Source organism: Formica exsecta, unplaced genomic scaffold (assembly GCF_003651465.1).
Source record: "Formica exsecta isolate Colony F162 unplaced genomic scaffold, ASM365146v1 scaffold122, whole genome shotgun sequence".
NCBI classification, from domain to species: Eukaryota; Metazoa; Arthropoda; class Insecta; order Hymenoptera; family Formicidae; genus Formica; species Formica exsecta.
In genome coordinates, this window is record NW_021848556.1 from 1467454 (window position 1) to 1492808 (window position 25355).

The following is a 25355-nucleotide window of genomic DNA, read 5'->3' on the forward strand; positions in this document are numbered from 1 at the left end:
TGCTTGAATCAACAATGTGGATTTGTATGTACAAATGATCAGTTGGCTGGCTGGCTGGCGGATCGTATCGGATTCTTCCTGGTTCGATAAGACCGCTCTTCTATCCACACCGGTACAAACGGTGGCACGTATCCACAATAATGTGCATGCTCGCTATCGACTCTCGGCGAACCGCTACGATAATCCGGCGATTGAAAGCACTTTTCTCCATTCGCAAGAGTACCATACTTTCCGATTTTCTCCCGACGTAAAGTAAATTTTCGGAATATCAGCCCGTATTTATGTAGTCGTTTCTGCTGAAGAACTCAGCTAGGAATAATCTTGACACATTATACGGTTCAAGATAAAAATGAATTTTTTGAGAGTCAATTTAATATTCGCAACATTATATTTGTAATTGATTAAAAGAAAAACAGAATTTATAATTTAGCTTATAATTTGTAATCTCGAATTTTTAATGCTGATAAATACACATTCACTAATTTTTCCGGTATATTTTTACTGTTTTGAATTCCAAAATATAATAATCCACTAATAATATCTGTTTATAATATAAATACTTCTATACATTATAATTTTATAAAACTATGATACACGTATAATGTGTTACTTTTTTGATAGTTTAAAAAAATTACTCTTATTCATTTATTAATATTTTTTATATTGAATAGACAAAATCTGGATTTCTTTATCACTTCTATATATATTTAGAAAAAATGTGAATAGATTTTTTCTATTCAATATATTATATAATATATCTCTATTATTACAAATTTATAAAATTATAATGTAATATGTTATACTACTGAAATAATTTAAAAATTTTACACGAAGTGAGAAAACCTGAATAATTTTATTATTGCTGTAATATACGTGGGAAATGGTGAAAGAATAAGAAAAGGAAAGCGACGCGGTGAAATACTGCTGTTTTTCCAATTGCATAACGCTTTAACGATGTCTGTACGCGAAAATTAATTCGGCCAATCGTCAGTCGACCCGAGATCTCCTCGGGACCACTCGCTGGCAGACCAGAAAAGAAAAAGGAAAAAAAAGATACTCGAGAAAAAAGAAAACAAAGTGAAAAGCGACCTATTAAGTTGAGAATCGCGTCTGCACCATCCACCGGGTATTCGCGCGTAGGATTATTTTTGCATTAAAGCCCAGCGTTTTGTTGCGAAAGCTCTTGTTAACGAGCCCCGAAGGATGGGGAATGCAACCGCCGACGCGATGTGCATTCGGTGACATTTGAGAGGAAAAGTAGCGAGTTCGTGCGTAGCTCTCGCAATACCTATCGCGAATTCCAGACTGCCGTAGATGAGTAGAACTTGCAATAGCTGCATTAACGTTGTATAACTAACAGTCCCGCGAGAACGAAACGCGAACAGAAGAAAAAAAGATGAAAAGAAACAACAAAGAAAGCGCTGTAAAATTTTGTAGACTATCGTTTCTATTCTTTTTCCGATAAGATTTATGTTTTATTTCTCCAACATATATATATATATATGTTGCAGGCTTTTTGTAAAATCGACCCTTTCACACAAAAACATTTTTATAAAGCGCCGAATCTCTTTGCAGGTCGATATTTCAAAGAGAGAGAGAGAGAGCATAAGCTTTTTTGTGAAAGGATTGAATTTACAAAGAGACTGCGACATGTGTATTGTCGCGCGTACGTTATTACGATTATATCACGGATGGAAATAACCGAGATCAAAGTGTTGCTAAAATGCAAAACGAAAGAGAAAATTCTGAAATTTTTTTTTTTCGGCGAGTAAGCCTTTAAACCGTTAGTTACGCCAATGAATCACCGATACACGGTTTAATGCATCGGACTCCCGGAATTGCATTGCCACCGGTGCACGTGTCCTTTAGTCACGTGTTTTTACAGCGTTCGCGGGAGTGCGACATTATCACGGACGGCAATAATAGCGCGGAGAGTAAATTATCCGTGATTTGCGAGCGGCGTAATGCGCGCGATTAACATTTTAATAGCGCGTTTTATTCGCGCGAGTTCGGGTGGTTTATGCGAATCGCCCGCGCGTACATTTTTCCTTTCTTTTGTGTTTCTTCTTTTTTTCTCCCTCTTTTCTTTCTATCGCCGCGATACTGAATGTGAGGAATGTTCCACATCCAGAAGTATCAGGAGAGATCGATGAGGACCGAAACGTTGCATTTTAAAAAGCCGAGCTCGTCAAAAGCCCTTGGCGCACGTCCGTTAACCGCGCTGTTTTGTTCCGGTAGTCTGAGAAAAACGACTCGTTAGCGACGATTTACGTCCGCGGGAAAAGAAGAGACCGCTAACGAAATTGGAAGCTCGACGTTTAGCGATGTTGCAGGCTTTTTGTAAAATCGACCCTTTCACACAAAAACATTTTTATAAAGCGCCGAATCTCTTTGCAGGTCGATATTTCAAAGAGAGAGAGAGAGAGCATAAGCTTTTTTGTGAAAGGATTGAATTTACAAAGAGACTGCGACATGTGTATTGTCGCGCGTACGTTATTACGATTATATCACGGATGGAAATAACCGAGATCAAAGTGTTGCTAAAATGCAAAACGAAAGAGAAAATTCTGAAATTTTTTTTTTTCGGCGAGTAAGCCTTTAAACCGTTAGTTACGCCAATGAATCACCGATACACGGTTTAATGCATCGGACTCCCGGAATTGCATTGCCACCGGTGCACGTGTCCTTTAGTCACGTGTTTTTACAGCGTTCGCGGGAGTGCGACATTATCACGGACGGCAATAATAGCGCGGAGAGTAAATTATCCGTGATTTGCGAGCGGCGTAATGCGCGCGATTAACATTTTAATAGCGCGTTTTATTCGCGCGAGTTCGGGTGGTTTATGCGAATCGCCCGCGCGTACATTTTTCCTTTCTTTTGTGTTTCTCCTTTTTTTCTCCCTCTTTTCTTTCTATCGCCGCGATACTGAATGTGATGAATGTTCCACATCCAGAAGTATCAGGAGAGATCGATGAGGACCGAAACGTTGCATTTTAAAAAGCCGAGCTCGTCAAAAGCCCTTGGCGCACGTCCGTTAACCGCGCTGTTTTGTTCCGGTAGTCTGAGAAAAACGACTCGTTAGCGACGATTTACGTCCGCGGGAAAAGAAGAGACCGCTAACGAAATTGGAAGCTCGACGTTTAGCGACGCGAAGGAGCGAACGTCCGCGCTTCCGATTGTCGACGGGGTTGAAATTTAATTTAAGGAAACACACGAATATATATTAGACGAAACGAGGGTCTCTTCACTAAAATGCAGAAGAATATAATTCGGGGATTCTAAATTTAACGGATCTCGTAACATCTCGGGAGCGTGCTCTAGGAATAATTTTTAGTATAAAAGGACATGTCATGTACATATATAAAGATACTTTCAGGGATCACAAAAGAGTAAATTGAGAATCAGCTGACTTCGAACGTCAAGCGGTTATGATTGCGTGGAGACTGTCGAAGGATGTCATTCATGCAAAATGATAGCATGCGATCTGGATGAATAATGGGTACGTATGTGCGTGTGTATGTGGATGTATGCGTGAGTGTGATTCGGTAGACAATACGACACAAACAATTTTCTGGCAGTACAGTTCTGGCAGTACACCACTTACAGGGATGGAGGCGGGCTTGTTGACCACGACGACGTCCTCGTCCATGTGTATCACCGTGATCGGCTCCGAGGTGACAGGCACCTCGTGTCTGCAACACACCAATCGCAACCAGCTTAACGTGGCTTTGTTCCGTTTGTACGTCTCGCATATACATACGTACGTGGTCGCGTATACGCATATATATATATATATATGTATATTCGTACATGTGCGTAATTCGTACACCCACGTCTCGCATATACATACGTACGTAACGTGGTCGCATATACGCATATATATATATGTATATTCGTACATGCGCGTAATTCGTACACCGTAGCGGGTGATATTCGCGCGACAGGTAGAGAGTATTATACTACTTGTGGGAAGTACGAGTGTATATGGGTGTCGATCGACTCGGATAGAAGGTAATCGACGGGTGATCACCGATGTGTAACGTCGAGGAGAACAACGCTGTGTTCGATCGTTCGATTTGATAATCGCGAGCCGCCAGCCGTGTTTGACTGCCGTTGCCGATTTTTCGCGGTTGCCGGCTGCGTTTAAAAGCACCGGGATATTCGCGCTTCTGCATTCAGTATTATTTCGCGGATCGATCGTAAAAGTTGCACCGGCCGGCATTTTCACACACGCGTGCGAAAGCGAAGGGGTAATAACGTAAAGTGCCGACGCGGCGAATCGAACACGGCGTTCCGCTTTTATCTAACATTACGGTAAACAAATTAACGCGGCGAAGGGCGTTCCCGCAAAGGCGAGAGAGAAAGAGAAGGAGGAATAAAAAAAAAAAAAGAGAAAGGAATGAGGAAAAAAAGAAATACGGCAGAGACAGTACGCGCGACGGCCCCAATTATGCGTCCCATCTACCTAATGCATTTCCACTTCGCGAAACTACGATCGCGAACGTGTCCTATGCACATGCATTTTTTCCACTCGAGCAATAAGGGGACTTGAACGGCATAGAGAGAAAGAGAACGCCTTCGGGCGCTTCGAGAATTGAATTTGCGAAATCTTTTTCCGTCACTTTGCGAAGTGCCGCGTTCGCGATAATGGCGTCTGCGATAGCTACGAATGAAACACGCGACAAACAGAATTCAATTCGGCGCGAGCAAGACGTGTCCGTAAAAACTTTATAGATTTTCGCGAGAGAGAGAAAATCCCGGATGGCGGTTTCCGAAACTCGAAAACTAATCGCGAATCGATGCATCGTTAGGGCTCTATTCTCAGACGAATCGCTCCTCGGGAGTGGATCGAAGACGACGGGGTGAATCGCGAGACGTACAGCAGCGCGCGCACTGAATCACGAAAAGTACTAAATCATAAAAGTAGATCGAGGGTAGATTTACAATGGCATTTCATAGCTGAACGAGACGAGTTTATTCTTTGAAAATATATATACACAGTAGTACTTTTTTAGGAGGCATATTAATTAATTTAATTTAATTATGTATAATATACATAATTTAATTAATAAAACACAACGTCTCTAAAGCCGCCTCGTCGAGTCGTCCATTACATCACGTGCATAACATTAACAAAAACACGATGTTAGTCACGCACTATTCTAATGTTTCAGCACTGCTCTATCAAAAGTTATGTATATGTATTTATCGTCCTTTCCCTTTAAAGCGGAAAGTGGATCACTGTGGAAAATGAATAATCGAGGCTTGTATACTTATCCTGAAGCACATGCCCTTTACACTTTTATTCAGACATATTTTCTTCTCCCCTTTTCGTCCACGAGTTTCTCGTTAAGACAAATAATTCACGTGGGCCAAAATGTACTATGTACATTTGAAAGCCAGAATAAGTAACTTCTATCTTCCAATTGGCCGACACGATATTATGCAACCTCACAACGAGAGGCAATAAATCGCTTCCGTCTCGTAAATCACATTTCCGCTCTAACATTTCGGGTTCGCCACTTTCAAAGTATCTTTGTCGCACATACATACATACATACATACATACATACACACACACACATACATATCTCCTCTCGCCTCTTAAAGTTCGCGACAGAATTTCGAAGCGTGTCACATAAAGAGAACATTAAATCATATATATTCGATTCCGTCGAGATGGCGGCGGATAACACAATGTGCTCCGCGGAGAAATGTAATGCTTCTCTTATCCTATCTTTAGTAACGCTGGCAACTATTCCAGGTGCTTTATCGCTTCTGTAGATACGCTTTCTCTCTCTCCCATTGTCCATTCCTTACTAATTTTATTCACCAACCTCCAAATAGAAGGTAAATTTAATTTAATAGACCAACAAGAACGATGCAGTTATAGAATTATCGCAAATAGATCGGACGTGATAGTAGACGCAATTTAAATAAAATACATAGAACATTCGTTCTTATATATCGAATCGATCTGATTGATAAAATTTTTCAGAAAAAGTCCTCTTATACGCACATTACTTTTTATTTAAAAAAGAAAAAAAGAAAAAAAGAAAAAAAAATATGTCACTTTTCTGTCAATGTTCACGACTCAACTATCGATATAATATATCCATCAACTAATCGGAGAATCTGCTTTGCGTCCTGATCCATTCGCGAATCCGTCTCGCCGATGTTTCTCTCGTGACATTTGGAAGAGTGCGACATCACAATCGGTTTGCGTAGCGCATGTCGAGAAATGGCGACAACTGCGGCCCAGAAGTGCAGAGCCTCTTCCAAATTTAACGCGGGTCACATGCCGATGTGACACACGCGTCTTCGCGAGATATATGCGTCCGTGCAAGGCGACAAACCGCGTTGACAAAATCGTCAGACGTTATTATTACGGATCCCCGAAAGACAATACCGTGTGGGGGAAAAACTATTGTTGTTCGTCAGACGCGGAACGGACAGAGAGGCGACGCAAATTTATTTTCGGCGCGTCCGCGGTTGCAATAGCGAAAACGCAACCGCCAGCTTTCGACGCTCATAAACGCGTCGAGCAATTTACCATGCGAGACGGGACCAAGAAATTGCACGTTAAAATATTGCGTTTACCTAACCGCGCGTCATAGTGAGAGAGAAGATTAAATGGCGCTCTCGATGGCGTCTGTTGTTCCCAAAGTGTGCCTCGATACCATCATAGACGATTTGATATAAATGGAATTGAGTGCATTCTCGACGCCGGAGAAGTCCACCGGATAATCATTATTAGCGTGAACGTAACCGTAAACTTGGCGGGGAATTCCAAATAAGCGAAATGAAAATCATTTTATAATGAATGAATTTTCGGGAAACTTCGGTATACACGCGTTTAAATTCACACAGGTAGTTTCTATATATAACAGAATAATATTGACTCTACTCGCGGCATACCGCAGTCGATGCAGTTGACGCACTTGCGCGTCCGATTTACACACACACACACAGTGTGTGTGGATATTGCGCTCAAAATGATGTTTATATTAGCAATTTTAAAATTCTCTATAAATTATATATAACGTCTCTTCGTATAAATATATGCACTCTCGAAACATGTCGGTTACTTCCATTATATTTTTCTGCCGTTCTATTTTTTTGCCGCGCTGTTTGATGATTAAATGTATAAAAAGTTTTATATTACCGCATTATATATTCTTATATATATAATTCTATATATAATTTTATACATTATATCCTCTACGTTCCGAAATAATATTGATTCTGCTCTCGCACAATCAACGCATTACCGCTTGTCGTATGATTTGATATTTACATAACCCGACGTTTATTTCTCTATTTCGCGATGTGACGTGCACAAATTTTAGCTACCGACTCGGTACGTGTATTCGTTCGCATGTGTGTGTATAGTGTATATTGCGTTTTAAACACATCAACGCTCTTGTCAAAAAATTTATTTAAACTCGTGATTCAATCTGTATGAAACGACATAAAAAAACTTGACAAACTGCGATATTAAACCTTCAGTGCACATGCATAATTTCTACGCGCCGTCTATAATAAATGCGTCACATTACGCAGTCATGAGATGCAGTTGTCGTTGATTGCGTGTACGTGTGTGTGTATATGTATAAACTAATTAATATATAATTCACATAATATGAATGTGTTGTAATCGCGGCGTATTCCAACCTTCCCATCGCGACCAACCATAATGGCAAACAGCGAGGGAAAGCAGCATCTGGGCTTTGCCTGTAACCGTATCATTCCGTGTTTTAAAGCGAGCCACTTTCGCGACGAGAGATTTCGCCAATTCGTCTAATATTTATGATAACCATATTCTAACGAAATCAGCGAGAATCCACGTGAGATTTTGTCGGCGATCGACTCTTTTGCGTAACACATCATTAGTGTCGCGAGATTAATCTTTGAGTGAAATGATATTGTAATAATGAAGAGGTAATCCTCAACTAATATTATTTTTACACAGGCTCAATTTTTATTACATTTTTATTACAATTCCACATTATATGCGAGCCGTTTGTCATAATATTGCCTTCTCCTAACAGTCGTTAATTTAACTTAACGACGTACTCGATACGATCGCAGCCCTTTTCGTCAAAGATCGATGTAAACGCACGTTGCTACCAGCTTTCGCCATAGAACCAGTAACAGCTTCATGCATGAAACATCGATTCAGTCCGATACGCTTTAATGTGTCAAAGCGATCTATGCACCGGCTAGTGACTATTTGAATCCACCCGTGCGAACTATCAGGCCCTATTGGGACAAAAGCTTGTGTAATGTATAATGTCATTACCGAGATACAGATCGGTCAACTGCGAACGGACTCTCACCGGCGGTCAATTGTCTATCAAGCGACGTCGACTTCCCACAAGATTTGCAAACCGAATCGAACTAATCAGCTTTATTCAATTACGTTCTCATACTTTACTGCGGTTTATGTCACATCAATTTGCTGTAACTATTCAAAATTATATAATTATATATTACACCACAACTTGTAATAATTAATTTAGAATGTTATCATATATGAATAATATATACTTTAATGTTATGTATATATTTTATATATTATATATCTAATTAAAAGAATAATATCTATTTAGTTTGATTCTGATTATTTGAGATACATTTCTCACTTATCGTACAAAATTATCGCAGTTCCCGGCTGTTCGTGGAATCTTTCTCCGCGTTATCTCTCGAGAAAGAATCTTTCCCAGAGTTCATTAACTACTTTTTGCAGTAGCATCGCGCAATTTCGCTTCGTTAGGCTCAAACCGACAGCTCGATTCCAAGCAGCGGTAAAGTTACCCAAAGGCACAAAGAGGACGTAAAACGATTATCGAGCGATCAAAACCGCGGGATAGACTTTGGTACGGTAAAGGTCAGCAGGGCAGCAAGTAGATAGGTAGGTAATCGCGTTAATTCCGCCGGATTGCAAGGCGAAACTCGGCAAGACTCTTGTCAGCGATGGAATGCGCTCTCGGGACACACCGAGGCTAACGTGGAATTTAGAGACACACCGGCAGCCCCGACACGAACGGTGGCCGCCACGCCACGAAAGGAACAAGGTCGATTGACACGAAGGGCCGCGGCAACGAGCCGGGTTAATTGCAGTTAGAAACTGTCCGAGCTCCAGACGACTTTCCTAGACGTGCTCTAAAAAACATGCTATAAAGCCACGTGGCGCGTCGCGTCGCGTCGCATGAATATCGATCGCAATTTTTGACACGTGCACTTTTTATCCCGTCTATTTTTCTACTGTGCTACATAATCCTGTAAATATAATTATTTTATATGTAAATCGATAAATCTGTATTATTTTTTGCTTAGAGCCAGTCGTTCAAAATGCTTCTTTCACAATCGTTCGCGAAAAAAATTACTTCTCGATTTTATTCGCCTTCGATTTAAAATGGAACACGGAGTCGGATTCGTACGTTCGTTCTACATTTTCGATAAACCGATATCCGCCGGTTGTTCAACGTCGTCGGAGAAAAGTTCTTCTGACACTTCATTAGAAAAACGAGTAGAATATGACAGAGAGAGATGCGGCACAAAGACGCGCGCAGATTATGATGATCCGGATAACATTACGGTCTCCAATTGCAACTCGATCGGGGGACGTCGAATTAGAATTTCATGAGAATCCTTAATTAGTTTGAGCATGCATTGATAGCTGACCGTGGGACTTTTAGACAAACAGGCTGTGTAAGATGAGCCGGTGACTTCCTCCGATAATAGACGCGCTGGCTCTTTTTCGCCAACTTCGAATTACAATGTCGCGACCGCTAAATTCACTCGGAGATTAATCCGTTGAAAATTACACTTGCCCAACGTTGTTAGTTTTTATCGTGAGAAAAAAAAGCGTTGTCGTTCCATGTAATTTCCTCCTCTTGAAGAAAGAGGAAACTCTTTATCGCATTTCCTCTCGGCAATCGTTACATAATCTCGATCGCAAAAACTATAAGGCCATCTAGGCCGATCGAAATTCTTGCCTATTTTTTCTTATGTTTACAGAAATATACTCCCGTGCCTTTCGTACAAATGCATTCAAATAAGCAATTATCTCTTCTGCCATCGCGTAAAATTATTCAATTTTCACGCGAGCTAACCGGAAGCGCAAGAGGAAGCGAGCGCCTTCGGTAAGACCAAAGGCTTAAAAGAGCGGCTGGCGGCGGAGAGAGTGATGTCAGGGTGGGCGATAGAGAGAAGCGTGTCGCGGGGGTCGAGGGCGCGACTGGAGGCCCCGGCGACAGGTTGATTTATTAACGTGAACCGGGTTGCACGATGATATCGGCACGGGGGCGAGGTCGGAGGTCGGCCACCTCCTTCTGCGCTTCACCCTCGCGCAAAACGTACGGAGAACGCCCGCGGGTGTCCTGTCTTATCGCGTCCGGATCGCGCACGGAGAATTTCCATGCTACGGCCCAGGGGTGCGCCCCGACACACCTGACGCACTTCCTGCGCTGACGCGTTTCCGCCTGCGAGTCCCGCCTTGATTATTCCCCGGCACTGACAAGCGAAAAATTCGTGAAAAAAATCCCTCTCTCTTTCTTTGTTCGATATTATAATACATCTCATGGATTCAAAGATTATCGTTATCACGCGATATATGTCCCACAATTGGTGTTTCGCTATGCCAATGTTGCGCACCCCTGTTCTAGGCTTCTTGCACGCGTCTTCGCGATCGATCTTGGCGTTGATTACTCTTACCGCTCCGAATAGTCCGCCGAGAGAGAGAGAGTCGATCAAGAAGCGGATATTAAACGGATTATGCGCTTCTTCAACAAACGTTACGATCGTCCGCGAGGGAACAAGTTTGCTGGGAAAAAGAGGGTGATTCCGATCGATGTTGTAAAGAAGCGTCGCAAGATTAATCACACGGAGGGATGATAGTGGGCGGATGTGCGTCATCGATTCTATTACGTTATCGATGCGATGCATCGGTACGGCGGAGGGGGGGGGGGACCGCTCTCCTGCGAAATTATACGGCGGGCCCCGACGGATCGCTCGCTAACGGAGGGGCTCTCTTCCGGCTAATTGAATCATGCTACCCAATTTCCCGCATCGCCGATAGAAGGGAGCGCGCGAGATGGGACGATTCCGGAATGAAGGTCGGCGGCGAGCAAGCTCTCGTCACGCCCACAAGTTTTCTCCAAAGACCCCCTTTCGAGAAGGCTATTCTGGACCATCGATCTCGACGCTGGATACCGCGCGGACATTAATTAAAAAATGGAGGAGCGAAAATATATGCGCCACGTCCCGCCGTTGAAACCGTCCGCTTATAAAACCGCTGATCTCATAGAATTATTATTTCTGATAATACTACATATATACATTGCGAAAGAGAGAGAAAGAGCGTTTCATGCGCTGACGAACCTTCAGATCTCTATCTTCATATTCCGCGAGTTAATAATTAGCTACTCGCCTTCGGCCATAATCTATAGATAATAATCGAATCTCCGTAATTTGCATTCTGTTTATACGTAGGAACCTTCTGTTTCTTGTCACTCGTAAGAAAGTAAGACTCTCGTCTTGCGCTCGCGGTGGATCTGGGACGCGTTGTATGACCTCAACAGTGATAGTAAAAACACAATAATGCAAGGCGCTATGATGCCTCTCTCGATAATACATACGTATCAATTGAGCGCTCAAGGAATCGATTAATATGTGTCTTCGCGAGAGAAAGAAACACATTGGCGATTCAATGTTGCAGACACATTACGTTATAAATAGAAGATAGATAAATACTTCATTACATTCTTGCTGTGGCAGGTAATATTAGTAGCAATTATTTGAAAAAAATTATAAAACAGAATTTAATGGTATATAAACTCGTTTAAACATTATGACTTTTTATAAATTTTTGAATAATAATAAAACATTATTCCGTAATATAGGATGATACTCCTTCAAAGGCAAAATGAAAATGAAGTATAGCAAAGGAAGATATACTATCTTTTGCAAGTAATTATATACCAATATAATTATAATCCGAGTATTTCGCGATTCGTGACTTTACAATTTCCCGACATGATGCGATCGGAATCGACAAAGGTAATAGATATGCCCGAACGATTGCCGATTGTGAAAGATCCGCGACGTTATCCAGCTGTATCGCCGAAGCGCGGATTGCAAAAACGCGGTGTCCTTGGTATCATCGAACATATACCCGTCGTGTCCTTCGAGGCCCCTTTAGCTTTCTTGCCCTCGAGGCAAAATCGTCAAAGTTCTTTACGCTTCCTTTCTTCTCGATCGGCGTCAATTCCCCTGAGGGAGACAACACGAGGCCTTTCCCTTGTCCTCGAGTCGCGGATGGAGAGAATTCTCCAGCGATTAAACGATGACAATCCGAGCGAATAATGTCAGCGGAATTTTCGAGAAAATCAGCTATTTATGGCCAGAAAAAGAAACGCGAGGAAACAAAATTGAAAAGTAAATTAGTTTGATTTAAATTTCATATAATTAACGTGTCGAGAGAATGCATGATCCCATCTCTTTTACATCGACCTTACAAAAAAAAAAAAAAAAATGGCACAAGAGTACCGCTAATGTGTGAATCACCAAGTGGGCAAATTTCTTTCTTCTGTGCGAAAAATTCGCGCGAGGCGGCGTTTCTCTTAAGTGCACTTTCTCGTCGGGAAAATGTTTTTTTCCACAAGCTCAACAATGGCGCTCGCGCGAAATTTTCGCACGTCACATACGTCGTAACGTGGGTCCCGAGAGCGTATAATAAACATACGTACCGTCGCGGTCGCCGCCGTAACGTCATAACGACAACGGAGGTCGTCAATTTACTTTCCATCCATCTCCGCAATTGGTCGGCTATCGTAACAAACCCACCGTCGACGCGATGTTGTTCCTCCTCGCTTCTCTATATTTGTATTCCATCTTTATGCAACGCGCGCACACGAATGTTAAAGCGGACTATTGCGCGCCGCGTAACGTGATTGCTCCGATAATGTAAATATGAACTGCATCGCTGCAGTTCCGCCGCGACGACCTGGATTATTTTCGCGATCCCATTTTAATTGCGAGGTTCGCGGAAGAGAGACAATAATAACCGTGAAAATCCGCTGCTGTTTGCGTCCACGAAGATATCCGTCGCCATTATAATTCCGATTAGTACATACCGAAGAGCCAGCATTGCTGAAAGTAAACTTCTTTTTTATCACCGCTTTCGAAGAAGCCCGATAATCGCAGAAGAAGTCTCTCATCTTCCGTGAATCGCTTCTCCTTGATCTCCGCGATGACAAGCGCATCTCATTGTTTATTACCAGCGATTAAACGTCTATCCGATTGGCCTTCGCCTGATTAACTTTGCTCTCTCGTCAAAAACTCAATCGCCGCTTAAAGACCCGCTTGAGAAACGACGCGTTTCACGTGTCGTCGCATCTTACACGCCGCAATGTCGGTGAAAAATCAACATTAAATAGTTATATTTGCGAGTGAATGAACCAGCCGCAGAAATTTACCATCACAATGGCGACAGACACGTAGACGAAATGTAGGACAGCGCGAGAATGTGTCCGTGTGTGTCGCGCGCGCACACCTGAAAAATACAATTACCGGAATAATTGCTAGGGAATTAGCGTGTGCAAGTGGACGGACGGAGAATATTAACGGGACGCGAAATAATTTAAGCCAGCTTCCCGAGTACGTCCGTATGTCTCGGTAGCGAAAAGCAGATTTTTCTTTTTTTTTCTTTTTTTTTCCTTTTACCTTCTTTGATTCGAGAAATACGATTCATCTCTACGAGACATTCGCGGAATCTCAAGGATGTTCCATCCGCGTTTATCTCTAATGGCGATGCAGGAGCTATGTATATCCGGCATACATCCTCGTCAGCAAATTCTTATGATGTACTCTGCCGATAGCGCGAGCCTCGTTGAGCGTTGGCGCGTTTAAAAACGCCGAGAGACGAGAACGGCATATGGATTCTTATATATCCGTGCCAAGGATAATCGCACGAGTCCCGGCCATGTGGTCCCTCCTCGTGTACGCACGAGGATCCCCTTATCTAACGCTCTCGTAAGGTAAGGCGGATGATTTACGAGTTTGCTGGACCAATCCACCGCACTCTTTCGATCATCGTTGCATACATACACACACACACACACACACACACACACACACACATGCACGCGCACGCGTTTTTTGTGCGTTACATCTCCGTCTTCGGATATGTACGACTATTCGAGTTAAACCTTCGTAAAAAATTACACCGTCAAAATTCTTCTCCCGTTTTATTTGCAAAGATATCGGCGCGCCGGATATTTTCCGAATACTCGAGATATCTGCGACGAAAAGACGGATACTCTCTCCGTTTCCGTTCACCTTTCCACATTACGAATAACAGGTGCACTCCAGCATGCGCGAATTAAACCGTTTATATGCGGATTATGCATTTTAGACTTCTGTTTTAAGCACCCCGTTGTAATCCGGCGCTAATCCGACGCTGCCCGCTTTAGTTGAGCCGCTTTCCGCGCATACGTTTCCGTTCCGTGAAAATCAACTAAATTTGATCCGCATTAGATATCCGCGCATAATATAACGTAACACGGGCAAATACGAGGGCCTAGATTGGCCGTCGATAATAACCTCGGTGCGTTCTAACGCCGATCTCTCGCGCGCAAAAGACAAGATAATTTAAAATCTATATATGTACAGAGAACATAGAGATAATCCTTTCAGCGCAGAGTAATATGTCGATAGCAATGATACATCGTATTTTGCGCGCGGGGCAAGACGAGCTTAAGCCGATATAACTCGGAAATTCCCCAAATTAGACCCAATCTCATTTGCGCGCGACCGGGCAAGGTACGCCAAATTCCCGGAGCTCTTCTGAAATCAAAGTAAATTCCTGCCGAAGCTAACCTGGATTTATACGAGGAGGGAAGAAGGAGAAAGGGCCAATAGGCTTCGTTAAATATGTACATTGGGCTCTCCCGACGTCGATCGAAATTCCGATCTCGACCGATAAACAAGCTTCCGCCGAGAAAAAAAAAAGTGGATTTAGACATTAATAGAAATCTGATTATATGTATCGAACGCTTAGTGTTAATAAATAAAAAAAGAAACATCGCCTCTTTTACTGAATAATAAATATAGCACTTTGGTGTTATGAAATGCCATTTTAAAAATGCACCACCAATTTACTACTGAACGCAGTTAAAAAAAAAAAAAATAAATAAATAAATAAAACATAAAAAGGGAGGAGAAAAAAAAAACGCGGGAATATAGTATCCGTTTTTATGCATCGCGCAGAATTGCGTTTTCGCGACTAAATAAGCAGCATGGTATATCGTAATAGAGACGCGAAACTCTCGTCTTGCGCGCTCTTGCACGAACGCGATTCTACCCCGCGTATTTTACTCCGCATCACGGCGGCATTTCGATCCCCTCCCTCCGCGATTCAATCAAACTTTCGTCGCGAGTCAAAACTCACAATAGTCGCGACAATTCTCTCCGCGAGAATTCCGGATAAGCTCTCTTCGCGCGCGCGCGCGCGCGCGCACCTCGGTGGCACGCGCGGTGACGAAAATCGATCGCGACCAAAGAGCGGCCGCTTCCGAATTTCTGCATCACATACCTGTGAACGACGTTAGCCAGGAGGTCGTTGTGTCGTAATCTGTAATCGACGTCCACCTTTTGGTAGTTGACTGTCAGCGTGCCGGCGCGTATGCATCTCTCGTATTCCTCGGCTGGATGGGCGCGGAATTCCCTCGCGAAGACCTCCAGGATCTTCTCGCCGACCCATCGACCTTTCGTGAATGTCGTGAAAGTGAAGTAATACGGGTATACCTTACGGAGACCTGCAACGCACACAGCGCACCGGGAGACCGGCCGTTAGGACCGATAAGAGAAAACGATAACTCTCTATGATTCCCCCGTATAAGTCGCCTTTAAATGTCACGAGTGCTTAATGGGCTGTATTACGTTACGTTACGTTACGTTACGAAATGTAATGTTGTAACGATGTGCCGTGAGAGCTCTCTTGCAATTAATAAGAGATCAAGCATTCAGGTAGCGTTAAGTAAACGCGCGAGAAATACGAGAATATATATAGGGTGTCTTATATAGATAGAGTATAGACACCGATACTATAATTCATTGTTAAAAAATAAGTATCTTTTCCCTTCCTTTCATTCATTTTTGAATCAATTACATGAAGAAATTTTATTTGAGTTGATATCAAACGAATTGTTGATATCAACTCAAATAAAAGTGTTTATGACAGCGAAATATGCTGTCTGGTGAAGAATTGATAAAATTTCTAACAAAAGTTTTTTCTTTATTAAATTATTCAACGTTACATATTGCAAATATTGTTAATAAAAAAGAAGATGATAATTTTTATAATATTACCGATTAAATTTTTGCGATAAAGACAATATCAAAAATAAGATATTTTGAAAAATATATATTTCCGGAAATATTGACAAAGATGCTTATTTTTGACAAGAAATAGGTAGGTAATACGGTAATACTGAATCACATTAAAGACTTAAAGTTCTTACAATTATTTGCTAATCTATTACCGTCATCGTGTCGCTCCAAGAGCGATCGCTTTTACGAACAAAATTTACGTCAAGATTAACATAAAATCGATCGCATCCTTCTCTTTCGTAGTCTCCGATAAAAGGACAAAGAAGAAGAAGAAGAAAAAGAAGAAAAGGGTATATTTAAATTTCTGGAACATCCTGTTACTCGGATAGCAAATTGACTTGGAAATTCGTACTTTAAACATTCCCTTACGCAACGAATCCACAATATATATATCTCTGTGGATATTTCATTTTTCCTCCCTCATATTAAGTGGAAATTAATCCGTCGAGCCTCCGTTATACCTTCAAACGAGATTCTCGCCCTAAGGGGAAAGTGGAGCGAACGGCAGGTTGATTAATATGCCGGGATAAGAGGAACAATTTTCTCAGTTTTCCCGCGCGAGGAAAGATCCTCCTCGGCGAGAGGTTAATGAAAGATATACAGCGCTTTATAAATTCACGCGTGCCACGTTACTCTCACGCGCGTTTCATAGAATAATCTGATATCCCTAAAAATTATACTCTCGAATACTTATCGCCTCGTGTTGTTCCGCGGTTATATCATTATTCACATCAATATTGGAACAGATAAAATCTAACGATATGAAGGAGAATGTTCCTTAAGTCGTTACAATTTAAGAGAAATACTCGTGAAAATTTTACGACACTGAAATGACTTCTGTCATTGTCGCCGATCGCCCGGAGGGTAGTTTCCCCATTTCAAATACAAGTCTTACTTAGACGAGTCCTTCGCTTTGGCACTCGTGTCGAGCGATTCCCCCGTTGTTTCCCAGCCAACGGAAGAAGAACATAAATACCGAGGGGAGGCTTGATTAATGTCCCGTCGCGCGTCCAGTCGAGTCAAAGGCACTTTTTTCCGATTTTGTACCGCTAGAACACGTCGTTTAAGAAACAATCCTCCCCGTAGGGAATTAATGAACGTCTGACATTTAAAATGAAAAAAAAGCGTAGAATTACTCGACGCTTTATATTGCAGTATAAACGTTGCATTAAAAAAAAAAAAAAAAAAAGATATTATTTTTATCAAACTCTATGTATTTTTCTCGACGAAGAGAATCGTATTATCATGAGTTTTAACGTATATATATCTCTCCCTTTCTCTGAAGGTAAGAATAAATTTATTCCAGCCAGAGTCGAGTACTTGCGGGAACAGAAATAACGGAAGCATGATCGTTATACAAAGACTTTTCGAGTGGTCGACGAAGGAAAATTGGTAGCGGAGAGCAAAAACACATTCGTGTCAAAGGAACCGCACGCGCGGTTCACGTTTGCAGGAAAAGTCGGAGATAAGCCGGTAAGAGCTGACCTGTGTAAGATCGAAGCGGAACGACGGAGGAGATCCGCTTCGGATAAACAGAAACAGTTCGCGAAGAAAAGGATCCACCGCTTTTCCCTCCTCGCACACTTCACTCGTTACTTTAATTAAATTGCCCTCGACACGCCGAAACACGTCGACAACGGTACTCGCGTACTATTCTTCGCCAGAACAAGAGGAAGGTCATTTGACAATCGAGATGTCTCGAAAGAAGTAGCCGCGCACAACTGAGGAAACGATTGATCTCTCTTGAGCTTTCAGAAATAGAACTGTCGGGACGCGGTCGGTTAGCCAAGAGCTTTTCGAGAAGCGGAAGGTAATCGTCTTCAAGCATAAGGGGAGGAAAAGGAACATGATCGTGAAAGAGGAGAAAAAGAGGGAGGCAGAAGCGCAAGAAAAAAAAAGGATAGCGAGCAAAAGAGAAAGGAAAAAAGATTAAACGGCCTGCTTTATATATCGTAAGGGTCGAAAACTTCCTCTCGACATCGTCGAAAAGATACATCACCTTCAGCGAGAAATTCGTATTATGTAGATTCATGTCTCAGAAATCTGTATCGTATCCAATTGCAATATAAAAATTTACTGACGCATATACATATTTCTTTTCTTTGTATAATCACAATGAGAAAGAAATTCAATTAACGAGATCATAATATTAACGGATGGTTCGACGGTGTCGCAATTGACCGTAAAGTCCGTCTTTCCCTCGGTTCGTTTATTTTCCAGACGACGGCGGATTCTGTCGAATCGACCGCGATCGTGGCTTAAAGTAATTACGATGCTATTACACCACCAATGGGACACGACCGCCTTGCTCATTGCAGCGGACCAGTAATTGCCCCCGATGTCGAGGTTGTTCCCGGGGCCCCCAACATCATACCGTATACTTTCCTGCTCCCTTTGTTTCTCCTCCCCTCCCTTCCTTCTCCATCCCTCCGAGCAACCCCGCGCGTCTTACCATTTTATTCCGTAACATCATCCGGATTCCACGCTCTCGGTTTCTCTTCGTCGATACTCGAGCACGGAAAATCCGTCCCGCTACGCCCATGGAATTTCACCACGGAAATCTTTTTCCCTCGTCGATCCCGAGATATCCCAAGCTCTCGCATTGTCGACATAAGATGTACATAGAAGTTGATTTTCGACCCGGAAGGATCGAAACGTCTGATGCAAGCTCGTAATTTGAAAGGAAAGCTCTTTTTTTCCTCGAGAACTTTGAAATGCATAAACGCAAAGCTAAAATCGTGTTCTATATGACTGGTATTTTACTCAATATCTTTTTAATAGTATCTTCTTTAATATTTGATACTCCAGCCAATTTCGAGTTAAATTTTAATAGAATTAATCATTAAGATATTCGATGTTGAGGAATAAAAGAAATAAATGACGAATATGTGAGATAGAGATTATACGTATAGTTAATCATATTAAAATCCATTTCAGATTTAGTTCAGAATAAAAAAGCTCCGCTCGGTGCTTTATTTTTTTTTTACTTTATTTTTACTTTATTTTTTTCTGATATATTTTTAGATAATTTATTTAAGTTAGCACCAAAAATTAAATCCATCTCGAATTTCCTTTGGAATAATATCCCGTGTTATAATTTTAATTCAAACTCCGACCTAATATTAAGCTCTATCGTGTCAAAGGAGCCGTACTAATTTTGTACAAAACAGAGTGATTCCCGGTATCGATTATCGGCCGTGCCTTCGGAAAGTCGGGAGGGAACAAAGCTGCCGTCGTCGTCGTCGTGAGTCACCTCACGAGGGTTACTCGAGAGGAGGCAGCCCGAAGGGGTAACCCAAAGCCCTTACATCTCGCCCGTTTGGAATGACGCCTTGTTTTACGAGTAGTAAACCAATGGCGGTGTCGTCGTGCGGGCTGCTTTGGGTTTCATTCGCTATCGATCGTTCGTACACAACACATGTGCTTATGTACGCACCGCCGCTTTTACAGCGGGAGTAAATATCATCCCACCCGAGTTGCAACTCGGCTCGGCATTTTTCCGCTGCTTTTTTTCTCTTTGTTCGAATATTTTGCATAGATGACTGCGATAAGGCGACGCTCCCTCTTATGTTTTCTTTATTAAATTGTATATTCGTAATATACATAATATTTTTTCTCTCGTATACAAGTTTGTAGATAATACTAAACTGTAAATATAATTATATGTTTAAATATCTAATTATTAATTAGAATGCAAAAGATTGTATGAGTAAGCGTGTTTAATCCTTTTAGAAAGTAATTAAATTCTTTTTTGTTACAATTTTAATAATATATAATGGTATCCTCAGATGCTTAGCATCGATCTTCTAATTTACGTGATCAACTAGCCGATAAAATTTATTTATCCTCCGCGTAGATTTTATTTATTTAACTATTATTGCGTGAGTAATTCACGGCCAGAAACACGATCGAAAGACCTCATGCCCGAAGGTCCTACGGGAGAAATCCAGTGAAAATAATCGTCCGTTCCTGTAAAATTCATGAGCGGTGCGATGTGAGCGGCAGCTGGGTATCACTAAATATTTGACAACGAATTTTATTGAGGAGTTGCCGTAAATACCAATTCTCTCTCTATCTCTCTCTCGCTGAAAAACTTTTTTACTTAATAATCTTATACGATCTAAATGTAGAATTCTGTGCACTATACGCGTTATTGTATTTCCGATATCCGCCGTCAAATTCATTCATTGAGTGAAAACACAAGCCGCAGCAAATGTGTTACATATATATGTAAACATAAAGAATCCTCAAATGATTATCACAGAATATAATATACGCTCATAATATATGCTTCAACGCGCGCTGAAAGATTTTTTTATTCTTAAAGGGCCGCGTATATTTTTTTTTTAATTAGTGATATATAAATTCTCGCAGGAGAAAAAAAGGAAAGAAACTTGCTATAAAATTAGCCTTTTTATAAAACGTCATATTTACCGCATCTAATGCAGGCCGAAAAATTCGAGAGAAAGCTTAGATCTTGTTTTTATAAAAGGAAGTTAAATTCTTGACAGAAGGTGCATGTGTGTGCGTAGATATGTATACACGATTACCGATTCAATTTTATTTCACATAGTACAAATCTATCCATTTATTTATCACATATCTCGCGAAAATCGAACGGCGTACATACACATGCACCTGTCACATTTTTATTCCGTGGCATTCGCGCAACCGAACAAACGGCAATAATAAAATATGACTTAAATCGGTCCGCGATTCTACCCTCGAAATACCGTATCGATCTCCCCTCGTCCGATATACATATGTACAATTCATAATATCCCGTTTCGCCTTCTTCCGCGCGTATTTTCCAAAGTATGTGTATTTCACGCGCGGCACGGACAATCATGTGCACGTATCGTGTTATCGCAAGTCCTTAATAATCGCCGTTCTATTACGATTGCCAAGTGAAAACCGCGGCCATTCATGCCGCATATCACGTGTAAAACGCATATCTACATGCGAGCGGACAACGGAAGGAAGCTGCATCAACTCGCACGACTGAAATCTGAATGCTAGATGGCGGAGAACGCATCCGGCGTATCGCGAGATAAACTATAAATTCGCGGGCGATATTTCTCGTCGAATAAGTCGAAACAAATCTCTTTTTCGCGAAAATCTGATTAAATTCCGCATTTTTTTCTCTCTCGCGATTTTTTTTAAATATTCCATGTTAAATAAGCGCGAATAATATACATCGCGGTTCACACAACGATGCTCGATGCATTGTTCCGCGGATCATCGCACCGCACGCGAATCTCGTATAATCTCGATATACCCCCCGACGACCGCCAGTAAATTCGAGGCTTGTATCGCCGTCTGCACAGGGGGACGTATGTAATTCGCGCGGAGAGATAAGATTAGACGCGAGTGGAACGCGGTGCGCGAGACGAGTCTGAAATACAGGCAGGATTTATCGTTATAGAAGCAGATAATAAGGCATTGTGAAAATTAATCGCGGCTGCGATCGATGCACCGCGTTCTCTCTGGAACGGAGATTTAAACGCTCACGAGTATATATAATCATTGTAATCTTTATTCACGAGTCAGCGAATAGCCGCCAATGAAAAATCAGGTAGACTAAAAAAAAAAGCTATCAGAATTCCTATTTAAAAATGTCAATCATGTACTTCAATTATCGCGACGTCTATGTGTGCGCGTGTATTTTATACTGACATGGGCTGGCCCCCGATCGAGCGTTACTACTTACACACAGGAGTTATATACTGTTAAAAACCAGCCACGAGTTTTTTTTTTTTTTTATCTCTGTCACGAATCTCGAGGTAGGATGTAGTATGTTTTCATTATAATAATCGTGTATTTCTCTTTTCGTTGATGAAAAATTTTGCATTATATCGTGAGCTATGTTATTTCGTAAATAGAAACTACAAAATATGCTGCATCATCAAAACGCTTGTTCGCGTATACGTTTACTCTCGGATTAATTAAAAAATACGTGTCGTCTAATATTTTTAATGTGCAAAATTCTACCATTATACATATATATATATTGTTAATAAGTGCGCGAGATTTTAAAATGCCGACCGTATGGAATAATAAATACGAACAGTTTTCCTCTTTTTCGACACGCATTATATTTGTTCGGGTATCTAATCTGCGTCCTAAATCTATCATTTAAATCCGACGCGTCCATCTAATGATTACACCAAGCAACGATTTATAAGCGGATCATTACGCGACAAGTAGTTCATCGTTATAGGTGATCAATGTATATATAAACAAGTAGTTCATCGTTATAGGTGATCAATGTATATATGAACTCTGCCTTAGAGCGATGTTTAGTATATCGCGCACACGATCTGTTTGTCCTCCGTCAAGTACAGGATGAAGCACAAACTACCGTGAACCAGCACACGTGATCGAGAAGTTGGACAAATTCTTCGTCACGCACAGGTTGTTTTCGTTGGTTCTACACGCCGTGAACTAAATATGCAGGACAAGGGGGAGACCGTTGAATGTAAATTAGGTCGTTTCGAACAAGCAACTCTCGCGAGCGACTCTTTCTCGTTCGAGAAGAAAGATCGGTTTCTCTCGCTTTTCTTAAATAAAAAAGTAATATCTTTATAGATTTATATTTGTATATCAATTCTTAAGCGCGATGCAGGAAGGAAAAATTTGTTACCGGAGATAACGTATGCATTCCGTTTGCCCATTCCCTCTTCCATTTTCTCGCGATCGGGGAAGTTCGCAGACATCAAAGTAGGAAGCTCGTAAAACATGGAATAAACTTGCAGTCCTATATTACGATACGACGGCGGCCTCTGACTTCTATTACGGCCTCTATCTTCCACCGACTATATTACATCGCGAGCTACGGAATCTCGGGATGTAGCATTTTCATGTGACGCGACATAACGTTACGTTTCAACGATGCGTCACGTACCCGGTACCATATTCACGATACCATTCCTACTATTTCGTTAATTAACCAATTAAGCGATTCAGCCGAGCTTCGTTCGCGTTAATTTCCGATATCCGCCGTCAAATTTATCCATCTCGCGTGATGCAATGACGAAATCCAATATTGCGAAGTGGATTGAAGGGACGAGCGAGACAAAAATATCACTCTCTTGTCTGTTTGCTGTTCCAGCAGATATAAAAAAGCTCATTATAGTATATAATTAAGTAATCGCGATAAAATATATAATCAAATAAATTTAAAAAATTAAAGAATTTAAAAAAAAGAATTGCTATTCGCTATCATTATAACGTACCGAATATGATGAAATCACCAACAATGAAATATGTCACGTGTCGCGGTTGCCGCGCTCTATACCTCGAGAGCCTCTAGCGCATCCTCTACCAGAGAGGACGCCCAGGAAATATCGCACGAGAGCTTCCGACGGACGGGCCGTCGAACGAGCTCGTGTTTCCGCAATCGCGAAGGGCTGCCAACATATTCTCCCCTCGTAAAGAGAGACTCGTCTTTAGACAAGGCGGGTACAAAGCCGCGAGGAGTGTCTTCGTGGCCAATTAGAGCGACGCACGTTGGCGGATCGTAATGTGAAGAGGACGGTATAATACTTCTCGAAATATTTCAATTATGTGACGAAGGGGAACCACCCCTCCCTCTCACGTGTTAAGTTTCACCTCGGACGAATCAACGATGATTTATAATTAATTCGATTAAAATAATACAAAAAAATGTGTATGATATTTATCTTTAAATGATCTCTCCGGGGTGTTCATTGTGAATAAATTCAGCCTTCGCGAAAAAGGAATTGAGATATGGACGAGATGGAAAAGGGGGACTGGCTAGTCGGGGCCGAATTACCGAGACCGAGGATTTCTCGGCTCGATAACGTACGCCGGGCTTCTTAACTTGGGAATAGGGTCGGATCTAGATTTGAATCACGTAGAAACCCGCGGCTTCCCCAATCTTTGCTCATAAGTCGTAAGTGTACGCGAGTGTGTGTGTGTGTGTGTGTGTGTGTGTGTGTGTGTGTGTGCGCGCGCGTATGTATACGTGTGTCGGTACGGGATAGCTGATCGCAGATGGCGAAGATCCCATCGTGTACAACGCGCGACGGTATAAGCCGACGTTTCGGATTTCAGAGCTTCCAAATCCGGCGTTTGTGCCGTTACGAAGTGCCTACTACTACCATCGGAACGGCAAAAGCCGCAATTTTGCCGAATAAGACTCACCAAAATGGTATCATGTAGCTTCCATCAAATTCTAAGTGATATCATTGCCTGAGAATCTTTCATGTTCTTCTAATATTTTTTTTACGAAAAAATGCCGATACTGGAAATCACTCGTCTTTCCCTTAAGAAATAAGAAGACAGACGGGAAATTATTGTTCGAATATATATATATGTGTGTGTGTGTGTAACTTGGAAAAGCAAGTTCTTTTGACCTACTCCGGACAATGCGCCGCCCTTAATTTCCACACATACCTAAGGCGTCCCGCGGCGTCTTCGGGTTCGATCGAGCGCGGTGCATTTAAGGGGCGCAAGATGCACGGGGAATAGGAGAGAATGGCGGGGGCGTAGTTGTGGAGAACGTACGTGCAGCTGTCTATCTTCCAAGTGGCATTAATAGGTCTTTGTTTCGCCGACAAGAGAGAGGGAGAGAGAGAGAGAGAGAGAGATGCGTCGCCCGCGCGGGTCTATTATTCGAATGTAGAGCAGATATTGGTTGTCGATATTGCCAGTCGCCCGTCTAAATATCCGATCGATCGATCCCTTTCTCGCGTCTCTGTAACCGCCCCCGTTACCCTTCGCCACCTCTCTCACTCTCTCTCTCCCCCTCCCCCTCTCTCTCTGCCTTCGCCCTTTCTTCGTGCGTCTTCCGCCGATGGAAATTCCGTATTCTCGCCTCGATTTCCTTCTCCTAGTCTCTCTCTCTCTCTCTCTCTCTCTCTCTTCCTCTCTTTGCGCACCGCAAACGGCCGTTATCGCGAACGGCAACCCTAACTCGCGATAATGAGCTCACGTCG

At 42.0% G+C, this 25355-nt stretch overlaps 1 protein-coding gene across 1 annotated transcript in view; it reads right to left on the bottom strand.

The window, feature by feature from the left end:
* LOC115245165 (RNA pseudouridylate synthase domain-containing protein 2-like) overlaps window positions 1-25355 on the bottom strand; it is a 128782-nt gene that overhangs the window by 2393 nt on the left and 101034 nt on the right. Inside the window, 2 exon segments of the mRNA XM_029823320.1 lie at window positions 3605-3692; window positions 15599-15821. Coding sequence (XP_029679180.1) covers window positions 3605-3692; window positions 15599-15821 — 311 coding nt within the window.